Source organism: Gymnodraco acuticeps, unplaced genomic scaffold (genome assembly GCF_902827175.1).
Source record: "Gymnodraco acuticeps unplaced genomic scaffold, fGymAcu1.1, whole genome shotgun sequence".
Classification (NCBI taxonomy): domain Eukaryota; kingdom Metazoa; phylum Chordata; class Actinopteri; order Perciformes; family Bathydraconidae; genus Gymnodraco; species Gymnodraco acuticeps.
The window spans coordinates 663,644-689,059 of NW_022989750.1; the positions used below are offsets into that span (position 1 = coordinate 663,644).

The following is a 25,416-nucleotide window of genomic DNA, read 5'->3' on the forward strand; positions in this document are numbered from 1 at the left end:
ATCTGTATGTGGGTTATCGGGCGTGGGTGTCATGTTATTCCAGCCTGGCTGATGCTACCTTTGATTGTACACCGACGTTCAATGTCATTGCTCAACTGACACATGGCCTCAATATGATCCAACATCAAAAAGTAAAGCACCTCACAGCCCTATACTAATTTGCTCTTTGATTTCTTTGCATTCTTTGTAAAGTATTAACTTGGGTATTTCTGGTCAGGTATGGAACTTCATAAATCATCAATTTCACGTCATAGTACCGGGATTCAATCAGATTTTGCATAACCAATAAAATAAGAACCACATTTCTGCCTATATATATTATGTGTTAATTAGACACTGATACCAGAATACAGGTTTATTGAGTTTTCAAGAGTGGAACATATGTGATATGTGATATGACGTGGACACGCTGTGCCTCTTCACCTACATTTTGGTTCTTGCGCTTTCACTTAAATCCTAAAAGCTTGGATCTTATATTTAAAACTAAGGTTATTACTACTTCTCATTCTTCTAAATCTACTCCTATAATCTATTCATTCTATTTTCTCTTTATCCTTTCCCCTCTCTGACCTCTCAAGGTTCTATTAGAGGGTAACAGGTTGCCTATTCCGGCCGGGGAGTGTTATGACCGTATTCACAGCGTACCTCCTTACCTCTCACCTATTCCAATTAAGGTTGCAGTGGGGACCTTGTTCCCTGCGTGTACCTCTCCACCTCTGTTTCTTACTTGCTACCCTTTTCCCTGAACATATCCTAAGGGAGTGCATGTATGTAGACACGTTGTGCCTCTCCACCTCTGTTTCTTACTTGCTACCCCTAGTCCCTCAACCTACCCTAAGGGAGTGCATGTACGTAGACACGTTAGTTTAGCTGCTATAGGCTCGGACTGTCGGGGGACACCTTACTTCTTCCTTCTGTCTGTCTGTACCTGTGTACTCTCATGTTCCGATTAACCCAGCATCCCCCAAATGTTCTTTTTTGTGTCTATATCTATACCGGGATCCTGAGTCGAGGCTGATCCTGTTGCTGCGGTCGTGTGTCCTGGATCCTCTATCCTGAGTTCTGGATTGAGTCCTGGACTTCGAGTCGTGGCTGAACCAGTCTCTGCGGTCCTGCCTGACTCATCACACTACTTCCCTGATGGCTCCCACAGGATTGTTGACATCCTCTTGGATTCATCTTCTTATTATAGACACATATATTTTCCAAACATTTGGTCTACCTACGCTGTGAAATGCATTTATACACGGCATCTATTGCACGTCTGTCCGTCCTGGGAGAGGGATCCCTCCTCTGTTGCTCTCCCTGAGGTTTCTCCCATGTTCCCCTTTAAACTGTGGGTTTTTCTCTGGAAGTTTTTCCTTGTACGATGTGAGGGTCTAAGGACAGAGGGTGTCGTTTTCTCATACTGATATTCTGTACAAACTGTGCTGTTGTAAAGTGTCTTTATTGTAAAGTATTTTTATTGTATGTACAGCACTTTGGCTCGACCAAAAATCATTTACAAAATGTGCTATATAAATAAAACTTGATTTGATTTGATATGTAATTGATTTAGAATAGCCTCAATAGCAGTGTCTAAGTGTTCCCACACGAGTGAGTCAACTCAGCGGAGAGGTGGGTTAAAAGGTCTGGACCAAGGAAGTCAGGATTCACAATTGTTTTTAAATTGTTTTTGTTGTTTTGTTTCACCCTTTTTAATTTTGTAGCACTTTGAGTTTTGTTTACGCAAATGAAAAGTGCGCTTATAAATAAAATATATTATTATTATTATTATGTGTCCAAATAACCAATAAGAGGGACAAGGTGTTGGTCTTTTGTACAGCCACAGGACCAAACAAAGTGACAGTGTTGGCACGAAACTGTAAGTAGCAGTAGATGCTTCTGAAACTGTTAATAAGTAACAACAACAAAATGATTTAAGTAGGAATTATAAGGCTCCTTAGAGTGTGCTGTGGTGAAACCGTTGTTCTATGACAGGCATTGCACCTGTGGAGAGACAGACCTTTGTAAACACACTGGCTGTGCTGTGAGATTGTTGTTTGCAAAGGAAGGTCTGGAAATAGCTAACTGAGCAATTTCTTTTTAGCTGCAAGCGAGGCACACCTTCGGCTCTGGGGGGAGGAAAAGGTTGTTTAAATGTCACCTCCTGACCCTAACTCCACACACATTGCTGCGCCAGCCGAGAAATAAGTTATTTGTAAATGTCTCAGATGCCCTAAGGCCATGGCGTGTGTGTGACAGAGTGTGTATTTGTGACTCCGTGTGTGAAGACTGTAAATGAGAGCTGTACAACACTGAACATGACATTTGCAATATATGATATCAAGCTAGCCAGCCGCAGGCCATATGCTGCTAAATGCTCAGTGAGTTAGTGTAACCCAGTGTTTCTTACCTTGGGAACAGACCACCCAAAAGTGACAGGATCCCTTTGGAAGCTTTCAACATGTTTTATGAGTACACTGTAGGTCGATTTGCCAATGTACTGCCAGATTGGCGGGCCACTGGGCCGAAAGTGACCCTTCCTGGGGGTAAGTATCATTTTATAATGTATATTTATGATGTTTATTTAATAACTCAGTGTGAAAGTTATGTGTACACAGGGTGTGTTTAAGGCCTGCAATTGTATTAAAGATTTTATCAAACTGACCATCTGCCGCCACCACCATCTGCAAAGCACATTTGTATAAGACTTGTAAAGCAAATGTAAAAAAAACAACATTATGTTTGTCTGGCAGTGGGATATTTTCTATATAAATTCGTTTTTACTGTTTTACTAACATAGGCCTGCCATAGTATATTTTATTGGAGAATAAGTGAATGATTCATTCCTGAGGACGAAATATAGATTGCTGAAGGACATTTTATTCAGGGTGTGTGACAGTTTCATTAAAAAAAACGATGCCTTTAAGAGACTTATAATCAGAAAGCGAGAAGCAATGGGAAAAGTTGCAGGTTTTATATACAAAATGAAACACAAATAAAAACTCACACCTTTCACCTTTTTGTTTATAGAAACTTCATGATGTAGCTTTTTTTTCATGTGAACATCCGTTTAATTTTTTTTAATCTAAGCTTCCTCATCACAATAAATATCAGTTTAAATACCAGGTAAAATAAAAAATTGAAATCTGTTTCGTGATGTAAGTTTAGGACTAGAAACCACAGATGGTTTACAGCCCATCCGAACCCAACGCCTGAACAGTGCTGATTTACGATGACGATACCCTTCAATAAGGACGGCGGTCCAATTATTAAAAATTCAATCAGCATTAACGTCGTCACTGAGGCCAGACAACAGACATTAATAGGCTCCACATCCCCTGCGCATTTTGCTGTCATTTGCCTCTCTTCCCTGTTTCCCTCCCTCCTCCATCTTCCCCTAGTTCTATTCATTTGGCGCAGCTATTAATAGCCTGGCCACCCGCCTATCAATACCATCACAACTCCAGCAAGACAGAGGATGTGGGCATGGCCCAAGCCCAGCCAGTGGAATTTCAAACCTTTATTTATCCAGGTATATCCCATTGAGATCATTGATCTCTTTTTCAAGGGAGACCTGCTCAATGAGAATAAATCAGGCAAACTACAGAAACCTGGTCTTATGTAAGGTGAGAGAGAGGCTCATCAGACAACTAGATACTATAGGAAAGAGACAGAGAGAGCAATGTAGAGAAACGGGACATAAAGAACAAAAGAAAAAACCGTCCCAATTTCATGGATGATTGGAAACTGAAAGATCGTGAAAGACAAAAGGGAGACATTTACACATTAGGTGCAAGACAACAAAAAATATGTGAGGAAAGAGAGGAATCCACCAGCTCTCTCAACGTTTACACACATTCCTTTCCTCCCATTCCCCCCTCAGTGACTACAACCTCATATTTATGAGTCCACATTCCTCCCTCTCCATTTTCTTTCCATCTACCCCCCACCTCCCCTCTCACTTTCTACTTATTGATCGAGGCAGGTTCACTCGCTTCTCTGCGGCAAAGAGAAAGACTATTGCATTATCCATAAAAGCAAGGTTCTCTGTCTGCTTTGAGTGTTTATACCTCCTCCTCCTCCTCCTCCTCCTCCTCCTCCTCCTCCTCCTCCTCCTCCTCCTCCTCCTCCTCCTCCTCCTCCTCCTCCTCCTCCTCCTCCTCCTCCTCCTCCTCCTCCTCCTCCTCCTCCTCCTCCTCCTCCTCCTCCTCCTCCTCCTCCTCCTCCTCCTCCTCCTCCTCCTCCTCCTCCTCCTCCTCCTCCTCCTCCTCCTCCTCCTCCTCCTCCCCCTCCCCCTCCCCCTCCCTCCTCCTCCTCCTCCTCCTCCTCCTCCTCCTCCTCATTTGTCACTCTACCTACTGGTTTACAAATCTCTCGATAGAAATTCAAAGATGGGTCACACACCTGCTTTCACAACTGCTCGATCACATTTGGAAAGTTACTTTTACTACGATTTGTTGAAAACCTGGACAGGAATGCCAGCTCTAGCTCAAAGAGCTATTGAAAGATAAAATCAGATGACCAAGACATTGATATATTTAAAACAAATGGTCAAAAATATCAAGCATGTTTCACTGGATGACAAAATGATGGATTGGAATAGTTATCATAATCACGCAGTCCCTTGTGTTATCAACTCCAGATGCCTCCATAGGACAAATACATACAGCTATAGTCTTTGTTCCTATCCTACAGTGGAACTCAATTCACCTATTTGCTGGAATACTGTATATGTAAAATGAAAGAACATAACTGTCTAAAAACTTGCTACCCAAATGTAATTAAGTGTTTATGTGATGGTTAAATGACATCAAAACCATGAAAGTCTCTTACCTAGTTTCCACCAAAACCCAACCAAAGGACTGTTAACTTCTGATTCAGATTACGCTATTGTCCATTACATAGCTAATTATTTCAACAGGTTTTTGATTGAGGGAACAGCTGATGGAACTGATGAAATAAAGGATTTCTTGTTATGCAAGTTTCCAAGAGAAAGATGTAATACTTTCAACAGATTGTTTGCTAAATATTCATAACTTCGGAGGAAAACTGATGAGCTGAAAGATCAGAGTCCCCTCTCTAGAACCTGTGAGATGACGGTTTCCCAAGTTTACCTTGAGTAATTAATACAGCGCAGGAGGAGAGAGAACTACACACATCAACCTATGAAGTAAAAGAAACTCTTGACTCTCTTGTAGATACATGCATACATATAGCGGTAACTGCTTGGCATGCCAGCCCTCAGACCAGAATATGATAAGATTTTTTTCTTTGCAACGTTGACGTGTTTAGATTTTTTTTTAACTAAAGTATACTTATTATGAGCATTAGTCCCTCTATAAATCAGTGTGTCCGTGTGTGTGTACCTTGGTGATGAGGATGCGGTAGTGCTCAAGCAGGTCGTGGTTGTCGTGGCAACCGGCCAGCAGCTGCCAGACTTCTGCTCTGAGTGGCTCGGGAATGCCACTGCGAACCAACGAGGGCAAACCCTTCGGCCGAGTGGACAGGTTCGCGTGCCTGATACACAACACACACAGATAATGCATTAGTTTCTAATCCAATTCAGCCTCTTTAAATCTTAATGTGAAGTGCAGCTGGACAGGTTTGATAATTGTTTCTTGCGCAGAGACAGTTTGTAGACCAATCAAATCGATCAAGTGCGTTATACGCCTGTCACACTGAAGTAGACGTGTGGCACAACAACATGAGATTACGGTATGAACTTCAGTGTCGAGATGCGTACAGATTGAATGCATTATTAACTGCCTTACTAATTACAGTACGACCTACCTCATTCGTTGCAGTACAGTTTTGAGTACAGTAATACTGTAATCACTCTAATAACTACAGTAATCAAGTAGAATAGACCAGAGTCTCAACCGCAGTGCTGTCATACTGTGAGAGTTCTTCCACTTGAAATATCTTGCATTTTTTAAAACACAGCGTCAGCTCTTTTTAATGATGCGTGAAATCATAATGCATTTATTGAAGCCATATGAAAGCAATTTCTTGATAAACTACTTCACCTCATTGTGCTGAGGAAACAACAAGAAAACAGGCTGTGAAATCAAATAAAAGTTGAACATCTTTCATCTTTCGTTTTGTTAATATAGCTTCACAACTAAAGCTGTATGTAACAAAGTGGTTGCTATTACAGCACAAAGCATTGGAATAATGACAGGACACCGTATGTGTTAGAGAAGATACATTAATACATTAGCTTTGTAAGAAGGGAACTGTTTTCTATAGTAAAATAGTTGACATCACAATAAAAAGTTCTCGGCATTTGCACAAGATAAACAGCTGGAATTCATAAGTACATTAATGTACCGCACTTAAAATCCCGTTGTTTTACCCTTCTTTATATTCACCTCACATTTCTCTAAATTTAGATAAATATGGTGCATCTGCCGGCTCCAATGCTGTATTAAGTATATTTTTAAATGCTTGTTATTTTTATTATTAGGATTTAAGTGCCCTTTACATTAAATTGTTATGACGAACATGTCCTGAGATATTGAAACACTTTGGTAGCAGCTAAAAACGTTCCTTCAAATCTCCAATGAAATGTTTTCCATTTGAGGGTACAGTATTTCCACATTACCAGCACCTGGTTCCCTCTCTATTCCTCCACCATTCACCTCTAAACTCTGTATCTCTAGCGTAGCCATTTCTCCATTTTTATCTATACTTTCCAGTCCTGTATCCTCAATCGTTCCAGTATCAACCTCACCATGTCCAGCGTACAGTTGTCTTTAACCATTTAATTGAATCTAAAATTTAATTATTTGCAATTTGAAATGTCTCAGTCTTTCTTTCTTTTTTTAAACCTTACCATCTGGTGAGGATTCCTCCCCAGGACTCCAGGATTTTCTCAGGACAATCTTTGGAAACGTCTCCTGTGCCACTGGAGATTTCACTGTCACTATCTGTAGGAAACACAGACCCACACAGTTTTAACAAACATTTAGAGCATAAATGGATAATTCCCGATATCTTTAACCTACAGTTCTGAGATCAACACCTCGTTGACAATGGCTTTAAAAAGTTATATTACCAAATGTGTTGAGCTACCTTCATGTTAATTACTATGCAAAGACAACAAGACACATTGTTTGGTCTTGAATAAAGGATTTGTGGAGAGTAATGTGCCATCAGCCATAAGTCTGCTGGAATGAGATTTATACCTATATATGTATATACCTTTTTTTATGTACTGTATGTATCTCAGCGAGGTCTGAACTGTTTGCATTTAAAAACCTGTTAATATTGATGCACACAGCGAAATCTAGAAAGGAATTCCATTATGTTTGTTGGCTTGTAAGGCAGACAAGACGCAATCGGCACATTGAACCACTTGTGTTTAGATGGAGAAACACTAATTGACCGTCTGGCCTGCTCTGCTGCTGGAGAGATGGCCACACAGAGCCCGCCCACTGGAACAAACACACACAGACACCACGCAGAGTCCAGCACATACCGTAGTACAAACACAGTGAAAATGATACCTGGGTATGAAAACCCTATGGTGGCAATGAACTTCTCAACAAAGCGTTAGATTTCACTGATAACCAAACAACAAGTTCGAACAGCAACACAAGTCTTTCACGTCCTCATTCACTACCACTAAGCTTTTAATAACTCCTTGGCATTAAATTACGAGTTAAGACATTTTCTTCTAGAACATGCGAGGTGGCATGTATGCTCAATGCACTGCTGCTCCTTTATACCTTCCAGCCTCAGCAGGAGCTTTTCAGGTCTTAATAAATGCTTGATGAGCCCTTTCAAATGTTTCAGACCCAGCACAAAGCTGCAGCCTCTTGCCGGAGAGCACGTGGAGAAGAAGCCTGAGTCCAATGCCACTGCCAACTAACCAGGTGATGAAAGAAACTGTGAAGACGAGGGCCATTAAGGTTACCCTTTAATCCCGAGAGGAGCTGTGCATTCACTTTAGGATTACTTTTAAATAGGATCTATCAGATGTTGAAGCCACTAGTTGATTGGTTTTGTCTACATTGAAATTGAGCAGAAATCCCCTAGTAGTGCCATAAAGATCTTCTACCCTCATATTTATAGTATTTTAATCTACTTATGTCCTTTACTTTGTCTTGCACTCTCACTGCCTTTTTTACCGGAGTCTACTCAATCAAACTTTTCTTGTATTGTAATATTTGTATTATAAATGAACTGATTGGATGTATGCATGTGTTTGATTGCAGTCTGTATGTGTGTATACAATCAGAACATACACACAAAGGGTCTGCCTGCATGTGTATAAAAAAAATAGATAAACAATGAAAAACAATCACAAAGCCTGCTGTGAAAAGCTAAGGAAACAAAAAGAATCGAGATTGTCAGCTTCGAGCCTATTTTTCTCCAGATAAGCAGGTGAAGAAAAAAAACATCCACATGAATTGAATGCGTGTGTGCGAACAACGGTGGCATCTACGCTAAGAATGTATTCATTTCTGTACACAATGACGGTGACCTCCAGCTTCATGGCCCTGAGTGCCTCCAATTTTCAGCTCTGGGGGAGGAGGGGGCGCTTTAGAAAAGGCTCTCTGAATGGCTCCTGCAGTGCCAGTGAAAGCCGTCAGCTTCGGCCTTGGCGGCTGACTCGTGACTTTGGGTGGCAATTTGGGCCTCCCACACGAGAACGGTAACGGTCGTATCCGCTACAGTTCTCTATCTTATAGACGGTTCGGCCACACGAGGCCGACAGGGAAACGCAGATAACGATAACGGGTCCCAAGGTGGGTAGATCTGTGGACGAAACGCTCTGGGGGGTTAAACGGCTCCGTGTCTACGCCCTATACGATCATTTTCTGATAACGATGACGCAATAGCCCCGCCTCTTCCCACCTCTCCTGCTCACCCCTGTGTCACCCGCGCAACAACAACAACAGTTTTTCAAGTGTTTCGAGCCAGGTCCCGGTATCTCGCAGGACAGTGGACCCAGCAGTTGCCTCCAGCAGACCCCCCCGCACGGCAGAGTTCCCGTTAGTCGAAATAAAAAATTCTCCGGTCAAAATGTCGCTTATTGTTTAGGTGTCCTTTGACACTCAGGCAGTCATATCATTATCTAGAACTAGCTAGATCTGATCGATATGGACATAAACGCGAGTGAAGTCTAATCGGACAGGAGAGAGAGAGAGATCAGAGATCAGCTGCTGCTGACGGAGAAAAAGAGCCCTGCCTCTCCCCACCTCTGCTGCTAAATCCACCGCGGAGAAGAAGGGCAACCATGAAAACCATGCTCGGAAGTCTTCTTCGCTGCTTTTGGTGTATTTTGTGGCAGAAGTACAGCGCCACTTACAGGCCTGTCATATGTACTACAGCGTCTCCAGTGGGTCGAGCGGTCTCGTGTGGAAGGACACGTTTCTGGTGCCTATTGCGTGTGGACGGAAGACTTTTTTGATAACGATGTTGGCTCGTTTGCGTTACCGTTCTCGTGTGGCTCCAGCCTCAGCAAACATATTTTACTGCTTCAAGATGAACAAAGAAGAAGAGTTTGACAGTGGCAGAGAAAAAAGAGAAGCCTCCAAATAAGACGAGGAGGAGCCTCCAATGTACGATGTTCCTGTATTGGCGTATCAGGATTTTGTAAAACATTTTTACAGAAAATTAAAGAGCAATGGGTTTAATTTAAGATGTTGTATGGGCTGAGGACACACACACACACACACACACACACACACACACACACACACACACACACACACACACACACACACACACACACACACACACACACACACACACACACACACACACACACACACACCACACACACACACACACACCACACACACACACACACACACACACACACACACACACACACACACACACACACACACACACAAACACACACACACACACACACACACACACACACACACACACACACACACACACACACACACACGTTGTGAAACACACAGAATCCCTTCATTTACTTTAACACATACGCAAACACACACTAAAACCCATTCCCCATAATCTCAACACGTAGCTGGTATCTCATGCCATGCCTCACTTACATATATAAACATGTTCAACACACAACCCTGCCAATGTTTACGTGCCTTAACAAAATGAAACTTCACAGTTGATTCATGTCAGCCCAAAAAATAAACTGAGAAAGTGTGTGTTGGTAAACCTCTATTTCAAACTGAATATCTAGACATATGATCTCATTTCGATGAGGCGTTCATGCAACCCAGAAATACCCCCCCCCCGCTAGATATGTGAAACTTAAAGTAAATGCTCGCTCTGACAAGCTATTTGTGCCTGAGAGGGTTCAGAGAAGTCTCTCGTTATGTTGATGACAGTGAGGGATTTGTGCAGAGCTATGTAATGTGAGGTCGCATTTTTCAATCATGCAAGAAAAATGACTTTGAGATGTGGCTCTTTGATGCATTTGTGTATCTATATACAGTATGTGTGGGTTTTTTTGGGGGGCGGGCATTCTGATAAAGAATGTTGGAGTTTAACAACAATGTCAAGCATTGTGAAGCCTGACGGGCTTTTGTCAGTTATGATTATATATTGCGGTATAGTATGAGGAGAATCCAAGTGACTGAGGAGAGAGCGAGAGGGAGAAAAAGGAGGGAGAGACATCCATACCTTCATCAGCCTCCTCTTCCTCAGTGGGCGAGGCCAGTCGTCCTTCATTGCTCCTCTCTGCCTCCCTCTGAAGACTCACCACCTCATACACAGCATCGCTCTGTCCCACCCTCTCTGGTGCCTGCTGTACACACACACATTCAAAATTGCATTTAGCTGACGCTTTTATCCAAAGCGACTTACAATAAGTGCATTCGACCAAGAAGATACAAACTTGAAGAAAACAGAATCATATAAGTACATCAGGTTTCATAGGTTCATCAGGTTCCAAACATTTCAAGTGCTACTCAACTGGCTATAGATAAGCCAGTCCTTTTATTAGTATATAAGTGCTTTGTTAGAAATGTTATTGCTCGAAGTGGAGTCGAAAGAGATGAGTTTTCAGTCTGCACCGGCACACATACTAGGGCTGAACGATTAATCGATTTTAAATCGAAATCGCGATTTTAAATGATGCGATTATCAAATCGCAAAGCCTGCGATTTTTTCTTTTATGCAGATCTCTTCAAGCACAGGAAAGTTAGGAAGAGGAGGATAATCCGGTATGAAAATGTTCATTTACAGCATCAAGGACCTGATTATATCACGGCAGCATAAAAAGCACCAGAGTCATGGAGTAACAAACGAGTGCTCAAACCACTAAAACCTCTTTTCAGTTCTGCAGGACAGACAGCAGTCCCAGCTCTCCAGAGAACGAGTGCCGGTATTCAAGTGTCAGTATGAGAGTGGCAGCGATAGTCAATCTCAACAAGGCAATCGGCAGGACCACCCTCGGACCTAACATTGAGCAACTGTCTGTATTGATCTTGCAGGTGGTCAGGCCAGAGCTCACCGTCCAATCAGATGACAACATTAGGAAGAAAAGGGCCATGTAACAGAATGAACTTTTATCTTAAACCAATCCTGATGACTGAATAGGGTGAGTTATAATCTGGGTCATCTACTGTATGTGCTTATATTTTGGTGGCAAGAGATTGTCATTTTTTTACCTTTATTAGATGGAGGGTAAGAAAGAAAGACGTTAAAGACTAAGAGGGAGCACACCGGCCACCCAATATTTTGTGTTGGAGACATTAACTGAAATTAATAAAATAAACAACTTCTCAGGACTCTTGTGAATACTTGACTTGCATTTGAAAAGTGTTTGCTTCAGTCATATGAACTAGAAAATTTCAGAAATACATCAATGATCCCTGAAATTAGTTTGTTTTGAAATATATGGTGTTAATGCTAAATAGAGCTTTAATCTAGTCCTTAAATCCATAATAATAGACTGAAGAAATATATAAAACAACCCAGACTACAATAGGCTTGACCTTGGATGTGGACCATGAGCTACTGATGTTTATTTCTGGTTTATTCAATTACTGTAGTTCTGCTGCCTCTCTCCTCTACCTGGTCGAATGGATCAATGATTCGCATCGATCTGCACACTCGCATGGCGTCTAATGACTAACTCAAGTCAGTGATGAGAGCACTAATTGGGAGTGAATCTCAAGCTCTGCCTATTTTTAGAAGAATTCTGAAGAGGCTTGGGTAACATGTTGGCTTTGCTACGGTTTATGAGAAATTGTTAAGCCTACGGGATGAATTATTAACAGTGATTAATAATGGTGAGAGAAAAATTGGTCCAAAAAAGATCCACTTTATAAACAGAGTATTATCTATTATGGTTTTCTAAGCAGAAAAGAAACAAGAACAAATGATTATTTCTCTTTGGTTGATTCATACAGTATATAGGGAATAGCCCTATGCTAGATGTTGTTCCATGAGATGAACACATTTGACCTCACAAAATAACAGAATTCCTCAAATGTTGGTCTTTGTAGCATCATTACTATTTTCACCTGTAGATATTTTAAATCTCTGGTAAACAGACGGAATCACTCTGAGCCATTAGTTTCATCAACCTCTGAATGCTGGCTCAACTTTTAGTCGCTCGTCTTGAAATGATCCAATCTGATCACTTTATAGATTTCCTTTTTTAGAAACAGGAAAAACACACTTGCAGAAACATGTTTGTAGCCTATGTAAATATTTAATTTTTACATATCTGCAGACTTATATTTTCTTTAGCTGAAGTCTTGACTTATTCTCAACCTGTCTAAATCTGTTCCAGACTTGACATCAACGTAGACTTGACACAGGTAATGTAGCCTACAGCCCTGGAAGGTTTGTTTCCCAGTGTAACAGACACCAATTACATTTTCTAGTGAAGCCGACGGCGAAAACATTCTGAGAAGTTGGCTTAGATAATGCCTCCCTGGTACTTCAGCTGGCTAATAACAGTTTTTGGCTAAATAAGACAATAGGCCTACATATTTTTATATGTGTGTGTGTAATGTGTATCACCTCCGATTACCATCTTTCACAAAAAAACTCCTCACAATATTATCTTTTAATTAGCTCTTAACCACAGCACCAGTCCAACACGCTTCCATTTTCTGAGGAGATAACTAGAGAGGCAATCAGGCGGACGAGTCAGCGCGCCGCTGTTAATTACCCACATGCCAATAATGAGGCAGAGTCTCTTATTAGCTCCCTACAATCCAAAGCTTCCCCACACTCCACTGCTTTGCCAGCTCCCCGTGGCCTGCTAAAGAAGATCTGCTTTGAAACAGGAAAGAGGAAGCTTACAGCTTAACTGTTGAAAAAATTAAGCACCTGCAGCAACTGCTAAAGCTGGGTGTCCTTGTGTTGATAGGAGGTAAGTGAAAGTGCTTTCTCTCGCAGCACTTTTTAATAAGACAAGTTGTGAGGAAAACTCAAAGGGCAAACATTTCAGGGCCTGTGATGTTTGCCATTATACAACACAGAGTAAGGTCCAAGAGGAATACCGTTTATTTGTTGCCATCAACAAAACTTGTCATGTCAGTGGATTGTGGTGACTATTATTCAACTGCCAGACATCAACTCACAAGATAAATGTAATGCCCGAGTTGAAGATGAGCATGGTTACTATACATCTTCAGAGACAAGTGGCAGACCTGTGCAAACGTGAGATTTTGAGCATTCCTATACAAACAGTACACATTCTCCCATCCTATACTTGACAGTGAGAATAAAGAAATCTGACACTGTGTAGGCAGGAGAGGGAATGTCATGCTGAGCATCAATGAGAGACGGATAATGGAGCAAGGAGGCAAAAGTGGGAGCTGCACAGATGGACAGGGAGGAATGAGAGTCAGCTGATGATACCGATTTCAGCACATTTCTGTAGCACTCACAGTCACAAGGAACATTTCAGCTCTCTGGGGAACAGTATTTCACTGGTCACTGAAACACCACCATGCCTCCAAATGCCCGCTCTGAACTCCATCGCTCCACACCTGCTCCACCTTTCCATGTTTGTTATGGAAAGCTGTGGCTGAGTTGGAACACGATGCCATTGTGGGCTGTAAAGCTTCTTGAGACATTTGTGAGGCCGGGAAGGACTTCTCAGGAGGTTTTGCAATGTTCTTCCAACACCCAGAGATATTAGAGGGAAGGCTCAAACTGTATACACAGGATGGCAAATCACAAATGTGTACAATCATAATGTCTAAAAGGGACATACCATCCAATCAATCAGAAACCGTCCATGAATTACCAACTACTTCATAACCTCACAACAAGCTAACCAATGAGGCTATGAATCATCCAAGACCTGGGATATCTAGAGGCAATAACTACACCACATTAAGTATGTTATGTAAAGTATGGGAATGCGTGCAGGTAGAGATACCTGTCTGAGTTTGAGGTAGAAGGTCTCACTGAAGGTCTTGCGGCTGAAGTACCAGAAGCGCTCGTTTGATGGATAAACCCTGAGCAGAGTTTCCATCAGGAAGCGAACTGGCTCCAGCACCTCAGTGACCACCAGGTCCACTGCCACCGTCATGTACACCTGCTTATCTGGAGAGAAACAGAGAGAGAAAACACAATTTCATTTTTGGGGGATATTATGTGGATAAATACAATTATATTTATGTCAGTGGGTGAAGCCTGTTCGCCAAATGTTTGCAAATGAAAAGGTTTTTACAGTGTAGTGTACACATGATAAACAGCTGTAAGTACAACACAGCTCTCATTGTTTAACCCGCTAATGAATTGCCCAAAAGCTGACACACAATGATGAGTCTGAACCAACCTTTATTACCTATGTCAATGTAGTGTACTATCTGTTTGATTTTAAGAACTAGTCAAATCTAACTTTACAGTTAAAAAGAAATCTATAAATGTAGATACAGGCCTATGTGTTTAGCTTTTCATCGCCTATGGTGGCAGGAAGTGCATACTATGTATCCTGTGGAGATGCCACACCCCCTGGTGGATAAGGAAATAACTCTAATGTCTTCAACTCAAGAAATTACGAATATAAATGTATTTTTTAGGTGGGAAAGTTAAACCTTGGGGCTTGAACTTGTGCTAATAGTACTGATGATTTATCTTTATAATAAAGAAATATAATACAGAGGTGTAAGCCTCAAACTAATTAATCACATAATGCTTATGACCTTTGGACAGTTTAATAATAAGCTGAGAATAAACAAAAGGAAAAAAGACAGAAGTGCTGGCAAAGTTATCTCCAAGTAGGGAGGATTTATTATTGTAATAAACTTGCAGAAGGCAACAAATGAACTACCACCATCTTTATTTAAAGATATTTGTGTTGGTCCTTTGGCCTTTAATTGATAGAAGAGCTCCAGAGGATAAGGTGGAGGGGGGATGCAGCAAACAGTCAGCATATAAATTGCAATTATGATAATGTGAAGCAGTGTGTGTATGTATGTGTGTGTGTGTGTGTGTGTGTGTGTGTGTGTGTGTGTTTTATACTGTCAGACTCCCATGAGGAAGACTGCTCTGACAGACCTGCCATCTACCTTCAAGTCAAATTCTCAGAGCTTTTGAGTCAAGTGGTCTAGTTTGTTAGCTGTAATGGATTTGGCAATGCAAGCGCCTGCATACACTCTGAACATACATACATGCTTCCCTTTTAAAATACAATAACATTGGTCCCTCTTCTCAGGTACAGCACATGAGGATATTGAACAAACTCAAATGTGAATTTCTGAACACATTCTGATTCACAATCACATATTTCAGGCAGCTGTTTAAGTTTGACTTTAATAGCCATATTAAGGTTTAACACAATGGTTTAATGAATTTGGTGTATGAGAGAAAAAGTCAGAATAGCAATACAAGAGGAAACAAGCTAAATATGCCAATTGGGATTAGATGGAATGAAATAAAGTATAGAATACAAAATGTAGCACTGTATACATACAAGAACATACATCATGAATTTTCAATTTGATGTTTTCTTTTTTTAAATGTATGTTCTAGAAGTAAATATACGTAATACAGAAGACATAATAAATAAACCCTCCCTCTTTCTCTAACTTAATGAAAGCAAAGCAAAGAGCCTTTATAGGAAGGACATGTTTTAACCTCAATTATCTGATTACAGTAGCTTAAATGCTAGCAAACACTTAAAAGTGATTTGCATAAAATTAATCTCCGAAAATGTTGCTTTCAATTTCATTTCTCACACGAATAAGTGTCCACATCTCTTTTGGCTTCGCTGACTAACAAGATGTGATCACACTAAAATGTGCAAAAATGTGCCAGGCCTGGACAAGTAATGGGTTACAAGGACAGGTCCTTCTCTAGCATAACATTATCACATCGAGGCTTCAATGCAAGCACCGCATCATATTTAGACATGACCTTGAGCTTTGTGCTGTCCCACATCACATTTGTGACAAATGGAAATAATGTTATACTTCATATGTGTGTATGCACAACCGGTACACAGGCACATGCTGGTCTCAATTAACACAGATCATAAATGTAGCAAAAGCTTGTGGACAAGGACTCAAAAAGCTAGAAATGTCTGCCATGTGCACTAAATTGTATTAAGGAAGGAAACTGTAAATTGAAAAGAAAACAATTTACTAACTTTGAAACATTTTACCAGGTTATCTTGACGCATAGTTGTAACTTACTTCAAAGTATTTTCTTTAACTTCATGTTGACATTCAAAAGTTGCTGCGTTTGGTCAATAATATACAACTGCAAACGTGATGTTTTTTTACAGCTATCTTGGTTGTAAATCAAAATATAATATGGTGTGAAACAACATTTATGGGGACAAAAACTCGCCTCACCTTTAGGGGTGTCTTCGTTCAGCGGCTGGAAGGCTGCCATGTTTGGGTTCCATGTTCCTGTGATCACATAGGCCTTCCCATCTGAGCTCTTCCCCATTGACTCCTGTATAGGTATTAATACATGGAATAGGTTAAAAACTTTTAGTACAATATTAAATGTAAAATATCAATACAGGTAGATATTATATTGTAAAAAGGTACATTTATCAGCTTCACAAATATATACTAGGAAAACCAGAGCACAGTAATAATAACTGGCTGAATTAACCTGGCTATTGACTGGTTGTGCTTATTTAGGTCTAACAAATGAAAGGTCTGGTTAAACAAGCGAAGGTGGGTTGAGCTCACCATGTCTAGTAGATGCATGTCACTGTTGCACACTTTCTGTCCTGGACTCAGCAGCATCCCAAAGCACCTAGAGCGAAGACACAAGAGATACAAAACACAAATCAATAATCACAAATGTCTCTGCTGAGGTACATTCTGGATTCACCAGCAGAGGGGATCACAGAAGTTGGGTGGGACTGAACTACAATCATAAATATTTTACTGTTAATGCGTTATGAGCTTTCAAGCATCAAGCAGACAATCTGACAATAACTGTAAGAGCATGAACTGTGCATTGCACAATTTAAAAAAAGTAATAAATATATTTTAGCCACAGTTTTAAAATATCTTGATGACCTGTGTAGCATGTTTAAGCCGATTCAGGGTGATACAAGATCAACTCTCCCTGCCTCTTCTGGCTTTGCCCCTCACACAGAATAGGGAAGCATGGACACACAGGAAGTTAGAAATAGAGAGGAAAACAGGTACAGGCAAACTTCTAAAACACATACCTGAGGTCTTGCACTATACTGAAGCAGCATTGCATGTGTTGTTTGTAGGGCCGGGACTCGATTAAAAAAAATTAATCTAATTAATTAGAGGCTTTGTAATTAATTAATCGAAATTAATCGCATTTTTAATCGCATATAAATATTTGACCTGAGAACAGTGAGAAGCAATTTTTTTTCACATGGATTTTAGTATACCATTAGGCGCATTCACACCGCAGTACTTTTCCCACAAAGGTTCATGAGAACTTAGTTCATGAGAACTCTTTGAACCTGGGGGAGGATTAGGCAAATGAAGCCGCTGACGTCACTTCTTCTTCTTCTGCTTTGGGTTTACTGGCAGGCCGCAAACCACTTCACGGCGTATACTGCCGCCCAAAGTCCCCGGCCAGAAGTCCCCGGAGTTGGGGACTGGCTTCAGTAGAAGCTGCTGGGACTCCCAGCAGCCTTCCGAGTAAATCGCCAGAACGCCGACACCTCCTCATCTCCACCGCTCCCATGTTTTATTTTGTGTTGCCATAAGTTAGTCTCTCTGCGTTTCTGCGCTGGGCTAATGCTAACTTGTTTGCAATTCATCATAACATCCTAATCACTTTGCTATAGTTAAGTCCCTTCAGCTTTAGGTGGAGGTGCCATCCAGTGGTCAGCATGGGAATCTCCCAATTCAGAAATGCATTATATAAGAACATAAGAATAACTTATCCCAGCTCTTAATGAGGTGTGTTCATATTGGGTTTGAAAATATAACGGCTGAGTGTCATGCAGAGTGATTTTTCAAAAGGTTGTCAGTTTGTATAGAAAGATTTCCTTTCTTTAAACAAAGTGTCCCAGGGTTAAAATAGAACTTATTGCATCTATACACATGATGCCAAATCATAGAACATTTCAAAGGAATTAACCATCAACACAGAGGCTAGAACACAAATGAATATGGATACAATAAAGTGTTGTCAAACATGTGCCTAGCCCCTCAGAAAGGAATTAGTCCTGAACACAATAGAGGTTTCCATTGGCACTAAAAAATAAAGGAGAGGGCAGGTGTCTCCCTCTGATAGCGATAGGAGGTGAGGGAATGAAGAAGAAAGGAGGGGAGTGTTAACTGACCTACTTCTTTGTTGCTGCCTGCTAGAGCACGTAGAGCCATACAAATGGGGGAGATTGCAGGAAGTGGGAAATGTTACAGTAGTATTCCTCTGTTGTCCTTGTTGTTTTTCCTCTGCAATATTTTACCAACAAGTATGTGCACTCACTGTCCTTATTAAAAGAAAGCTAATCTGGTGGTTTAATCTGGAAAGTCATAATATAACAAGGCTTAATATTTTGTATGGCTTAGAACAGGGGTGCCCAACCAGTCGATCGCGATCGACCGGAGATTCCCAGTCGATCGCGAGATGTGTCTAAAAATAGAACAACAATATTCTGTTTTATCGTTAATGTCCTGTAACATAATCTTCCTGTGCCAGAATAATGCACTTGAACGCATCAAAGCTTTGTGATTGGCCGGCGTGACCCCATGTGTCGGGGCGTGGCTGGTGAGCAGTGGGCAGTGCACTAGTTCGCTAACGTTGTCCGTGTCAACCATAGACGGTGTCAACACAGGAGTGACAGGCCGCACACACACACAAGACCGCAATTATGGCAGAAGCAAAACATATATAATTCTCACTCCGAGTGGGAGGATGATTATTTTTGTATCTATTCCAATTCAAAGTCCATCTGTCTCATCTGCAATGCGAGCGTGGCTTTATCGAAGAAGGGTAATTTAGGAGCGGCATTTCAAAACAGTGCACAAACGCTACGAGACGGAATTCCCTCCTAATTCTGCCCTACGCTCCAAAAGGGGAGGGGCCTGAAAGGACAGTTAAATGCACAGCAGTCCATTTTCACCAGGCCCAACAACAAGAGCAAGGCTGCTACCATAGCATCTTATCGTGTCAGTTACGTTCTTTTCAAACACATGAAGTCTTTCAAAGATGGCGAAGTTGTGAAAGAAGCAGTCCTGGAGGCTGCCGACACGCTTTTGGGGGACAGTAAAAAACGGTAGCATTTCAACAGGTTTTTGATATAATAAAAACTCAAGTTAGATACCGTTATTAATCAGCTGTAAGTTTTAGTTTGTTTGAACTTATTCATTATAATTATTGTACAACATGGTATAAGAATGCAAACATTAAGATCTGTTCTGTTTAAATTTATTATAGTCTATTATCAATTCAGGTTAAGAAACTAGTGTTGCTTGCATCCTATTTTAAAAGGCATTTCTTTTTATAATCTACTAAAATGCAACAAAAAAAAGATTTGATTCTATTAATTTTGTCTTTTTTATTGCACTTTGGCAGCAGATTCCTGTGTAGCTTCAGATCTGAGTTGTCTTATTAGTAAGCCTCATTTATACTTTTGTAGCAACACTATTTTTATATAATGGCAAACAAAGGGTTCAGCGTCTTTTATTTTGTTCCTGTGTCATATGTGGCAGCACTTCAATGTTTCTTGAAAACATTACCCACTTGTAGTGACGTGTGAATAAACTCCAACTCTGTATCAACAACACTGTTGTGTAACTTCAGTTAAATACTTGTGTGTGTGTAGATTAGAAAGAGGTAAGATAAAGGATCTGCAGTATTTTATGAAGTATTCATCGTAGAAAGGTCAGTTTTATACAAGTAGTGTGTATTTACCTGGCTGTCAGTAATGGCTACGCCTCTCTATTTGGACTGGTAGATCTCGGCAGACTGGCAACTTTAAAAGTAGCTCTCGGTTCAAAAAAGGTTGGGCACCCCTGGCTTAGAAGGAAGTTCCAAACATTTGAAAAGCTAACCCCTCTGGGAAGATGTGTGAGGAATAAATGCGGTGCAACACATGCGACCCTGCCGATCCATAACAAAGCACAGCCAGTGGAAGGTTCTCACTGCAGGCCCTCGTCACGCATCACCTCTCTTACAGGGATCCTCACCTCTCGATGCCCAGCTCCTTGTTGCACATTTGCTGAACTGAAACCACGACCTTCTTCTGAACGCTCTGTCGCAGCTTGAAGTAGAATTTATCTCTGTCCTTTGGCACAGGACTGTGGATAGGAAAAAAGGGGGTTATTATATATAACCTTTAGGACTTTGGTGTAATTCAAATGTAAGTGTACTGTGGTGTTCTTTATTGCGATTCTTAAGTGTATTTCCATATACCTTGTTCCATGTTATTGTTCTCTCTGTCTTAATGCCAGTGTCTTTGATACTTTGTCATTATCTTAGTATAACTAGCCCAGTTAAATATAAAATACTGAGTTTCACATTTTACAGGTTGTGTCGTTTCAGAAAAGTTACTGGCCATTTTATTTCAGAGGAGAACAGAACAAAGAAAATCCATCACTAAAACACTCAATATTTGATAGCTAGTGAAAATGTAAAAATTGTCTTGCTGTGCCATTACGTTTTATGCATTTTGAGGATGAACAATATCATTCAGATAAAATAGCAGAGCTGCAGCACATTACAGTTTTCCAGATATTGAGATATCTGTGATACCAACAGTCCTGAGCTGATAAGAAACACACACACAACATGCATTTACAGTATGTACACCTCTAACTTTTTCTTTTTTTTTGTCAGTTTATTGAACATGTCAGAATCAAAAACATACAACAATAATATATATATTCTCTTTTTTTCCTTTTTTCTTTTCTCACTCAAATTAATAATTCACATGTATGCCAAGGCTTTCCTCAAAATATGGGATAATGGCCCCATGTTGTCATACTATAATGTCGTACCATCATTCTTCTTTCATAAAACGGTGTTTAATTCTCATGCAATTTGATATATGATATGATATAAGATGTGAAGATAATATTTGTTGTTGTACATTATAGTCTGAGACACCTTCTTAAAGTAATACATGGGTGTGTATCTGCACATATGTGTGAGGATATGTGGACCAGGTACCTGAAGTTGCCCTTGCCATCGTCCTCTTTGATCTCCAGGGTGACAGTGAAGGTGTAGAGGTCGCCTTCAGGCGGGCTGGAGAGCGCCGTGTCCCTGATGTCTGTCGGCCGTGCAGAACGCCGGAAGGCTGTGGAGAAACTGTACAGGATACGACTGACCTGTTGGAAAAGCAAAAGAAACACAAAGGTTTGTAGGCAAGAGACCGGTAAGTACACTGAAAAGATTAAACAGTGACTTTAATTGAATGTCATATGTCAACAGGTTCCACATAATTGTATTAGGTTAGTTTAACGCCATAGTATGACGTTGAAACTTTAGCTTTTTATTTAAACTTAATATTATTGCTTTCAATTAACCCAATACAATTATGTGCCATCCGTTTACATTTTTCTAAGTGTACGATAGATTTGGAATTTTAAAAAAGTATTTACAAATCTGAATGGAACTGATACATTTATAAATGCAAGCTGAAAAGATACAGTTAAATGTTGCAAAAGTAAATTAGTAAATAGAATAAAAAGACCAGAACTGGACAATTTAATACTGAAAAGAGTATTCAAGAACTGGGCATCATTGAGAAAACACAAGACAACAGCGCCCTCAGCTGGTTCACCAGTGTCAGCACTTATAGGGCTGTGGTAGTAATACAGCCTCACTGTTTTTACATCAACATAAAGCGCACATGCTGTCAGGTCTACTATACTGCAAGTTATAACAGAAGATATCTATGGGTTTGATATCTCTAGAGCCTTTTATTAATGCAACTAACTCACAGCCTCTTTGATGTGGCAGGAGAAGACGTGGATCTGGAAGTCCTCAGCGCTCCGGTAACTCTCAGTGAAGGAGAAACAGTCACTTTCCACAGAACCTTCTTTTCCACGAGCACAAAACAACACCTTGTAGATTGGAAATACGGCGATCTCTGTCCCCGAGGCCTGGTCCACGACCCTGAGAAAAAGTGATGTTATTTTAAGTGCAGCAGTGTAACAATAACAGCAAAATATCTTATTATGTAAATGAATTGCTTTCTTTCCAACAACATTTTATTATTACCTAGTTTCTTTTTCCATTTTCAGATTACTTTTTCTTTACTTAGGTTACATGACAACCCAGAGCAGTTATCTCAACATTAAAACGTCTAAGATGTTGTTTATAGGTATGCAAGGTCTGAGATACTTCACACCACCAGGGGGTTACCATAAGTTATTTACAATAATCTTCTACCTCAATAAATGTCATTCAACTTTATATGTATCCCAGCTTCTATTCATTCAGAAAGTAAAGCAATCAGGTCACTCTCGTCTACTTGAGCGGAAATGTCAGTACTTTCAGTGTGGTAAAAAAAAAAAAAAGCCTTCCATTTTCATTCTATGACTCAGGATGGTTACAAAAACTAATTTCCTCTCCAACTGTACTTCTTCTGCGGGCTAACAGTCTTTGAGATGAGGGGCCCCTTTAATAGCCACATAATTCAAAGTAAATTCTCTGTACACGTTCACCTATTTTAATGTGGCTGTAATACAGTTATACCAGGTTACAGTGATAAACATGACCTACTATTTCACAACAACTCCGTCAATACAAGAATATTGTGTGATTTTCTTTACTGCCAATATGTATAAATACAAATATTTTGAACTACACATTTTAATGGAATATCTAACCCCAAAGGGATTATTTGTCAAACAGTTTTTCTGCCCGTGTTTATTTGTTCTCACAAGATGTATTTTCTCTTAAAAAGGTCTCCTATTATGCTATTTTTAGGCATATATTATGGGTCTCAGTATATACAAATATATAAAAACATGTCTATGATGTGTTTTGCTCAAACTACCAAACAGATCACGCATTTTAGACATCCCTCGTATCCCTCTATTCCAGACCCGTTAGAGAAATGCTGATTTTTGGTCCCTAGCTTGAAAAAAAAAAAAGAGGAGGGGGAGCTAATGCCTGCTCAGAATTCTACCGGCAGATTCAGCTAAATGCTGCCGGTGTAGGTACCATATCTGCACGGCCTACCAGATTAGCACGGGGTCCGTTACGCTTACTAATGACGTCACGCATTGGCTGTACGGCAACCCAAGAGGACATTTTACACGGCCAAATTCCGCAAAGAATATTAAAAAAACAATCGACATTGAATGTATGTTAGTGGAACTGTGTCAAGAAAGTGAAGTGTTAATTAAGTAATGTTATTGAAGAACTGAAATGCATAAAATTGAAAGTTAATATGTATCATATCCCTCCGAAATGGTATCTGGTGTTTCCATAGCAACAACAACTTCCTGTCAACAGCGTAAACTCCCACAGACAGTCTGTTAAAAAAACTGCAGGAACCCAGAACACAGACAAAAAAACATAACCCCCTTCATATCTCAACTATTGTAAATGTTACGGGTCCCCGATGTGACCACAGTAACAGTGATGATAACTGTATTAAACAGGTGAAACAGGAGCTGTTGACAGGAAGTTGTTGTTGCTATGGAAACAACATGACGGTATCTGATATCATAAAGACGGAGAAAGTAAAGAATAAAGTTTATGTTTAAATGTTAGCACCCCCCGAAGAGGCACAAGCTCTTACGTTGAGTGGAGTTTCAATAAATTCTAAATCATCAGTAAAGTCTACGACCATATTTCGGAGGGATATGATACATATTAACTTTCAATGTTATGCATTTCAGTTCTTCAATAACATTACTTAATTATCACTTCACTTTCCTGACACATTTCCACTAACATACATTCACTGTCGATTGTTATTTTTTAATATTCTTTGCGGAATTTGGCCGTGTAAAATGTCCTCTTGGGTTGCCGTACAGCCAATGCGTGACGTCATTAGTAAGCGTAACGGACCCCGTGCTAATCTGGTAGGCCGTGCAGATATGGTACCTACACCGTCGGTGTGAAGCCAGCCCACATTTCCGATATTACATAAATCTGGATCAGCTCCGTTGTACCCCCGTTTTTAGAGATTTGGGTACGGAGTAAAAAGAGAGAGTGTTTTTTTATCTGACACTTTGTGAGTTCCCTGACACACCGGGGACACATATTTATGTATAAAAGACATTTTGCATGATAGGTCCCCTTTAAAATCAAGGCTTTTTGTTCACAAATTCAAGGTGAGAATGGGGTTTCGAGGGGTTAAGTACTCCTTTAACAAACTGTTCTACATTTGTCTCATCAAAGCCTGGTTTAAATAGACCCAGGTCTCAACACACAGTCTCTGTCTCAGTGTCTGGCTGACCTGACGGAGCCGTCAGGGCCACAGGGCACGTGCAGTGTGATGGGGATGGGGATGGCACTCTCGGCCCGCAGGGTGGCCATGGCCCTCTGCGCCTCGGCCTCGTTGCGGGGGGCTTTGACCCAGGTGCAGCCAAGGTAAGACAGCTTGTTGAACTGAACACTGTCCTCCTCTAGCACTGTGGGGCTGGATGGTGCTGGACATGTTTCTGTAGACAGAAAGATTTAGGTTACGTTGTCATTTGTTTTTTCTTAGATCTCTGTTCTTATTTTAAGCAAAACAGATGTTTGCTTCTCCATTTTCTGGCAAACTTTTAACCAAATTTGTATCAAGATAATACAACAGTTGTATCATCAGGGTAGACAATAATATTTCACATTTGTCTGGTATGCCGTTAAACCATCATGAGATTTTCCACATCCTGTAGCTCTACAGAAGGCTGCATTTTCAGGTGTGAAACAAAACCACAACAACCCAACTGAGAAGAAGTGAATATAAGCAGCACGTGAGAGAGAACTTCTACGGAAGTTTTGGAGTCTTCTTTGCAATTAATTTGACCTGGTACTCACAGTTTCTTTAAACAGGAAGTAGAACAATGAGAGCAGCAGCTGGACTTCCACTGCTGACTGGCTATTATTCTA

At 40.5% G+C, this 25,416-nt stretch overlaps 1 protein-coding gene across 3 annotated transcripts in view; it reads right to left on the bottom strand.

Annotated features, from left to right (window-relative positions):
• rabgap1l (RAB GTPase activating protein 1-like) overlaps positions 1 to 25,416 on the bottom strand; it is a 124,112-nt gene that overhangs the window by 90,059 nt on the left and 8,637 nt on the right. For 2 of the 3 annotated variants that reach the window (XM_034204272.1, XM_034204111.1), the window contains exons 4-13: positions 24,779 to 24,983; positions 22,305 to 22,479; positions 21,532 to 21,689; positions 20,550 to 20,660; positions 17,109 to 17,175; positions 16,761 to 16,863; positions 14,339 to 14,505; positions 10,615 to 10,738; positions 6,821 to 6,914; positions 5,352 to 5,502 (exon numbers count right to left, since the gene is read on the bottom strand). In XM_034204272.1, coding sequence (XP_034060163.1) covers positions 5,352 to 5,502; positions 6,821 to 6,914; positions 10,615 to 10,738; positions 14,339 to 14,505; positions 16,761 to 16,863; positions 17,109 to 17,175; positions 20,550 to 20,660; positions 21,532 to 21,689; positions 22,305 to 22,479; positions 24,779 to 24,983 — 1,355 coding nt within the window. The remainder of the gene's footprint in view (positions 1 to 5,351; positions 5,503 to 6,820; positions 6,915 to 10,614; positions 10,739 to 14,338; positions 14,506 to 16,760; positions 16,864 to 17,108; positions 17,176 to 20,549; positions 20,661 to 21,531; positions 21,690 to 22,304; positions 22,480 to 24,778; positions 24,984 to 25,416) is intronic. The other variant, XM_034204195.1, reaches the window with a different exon arrangement.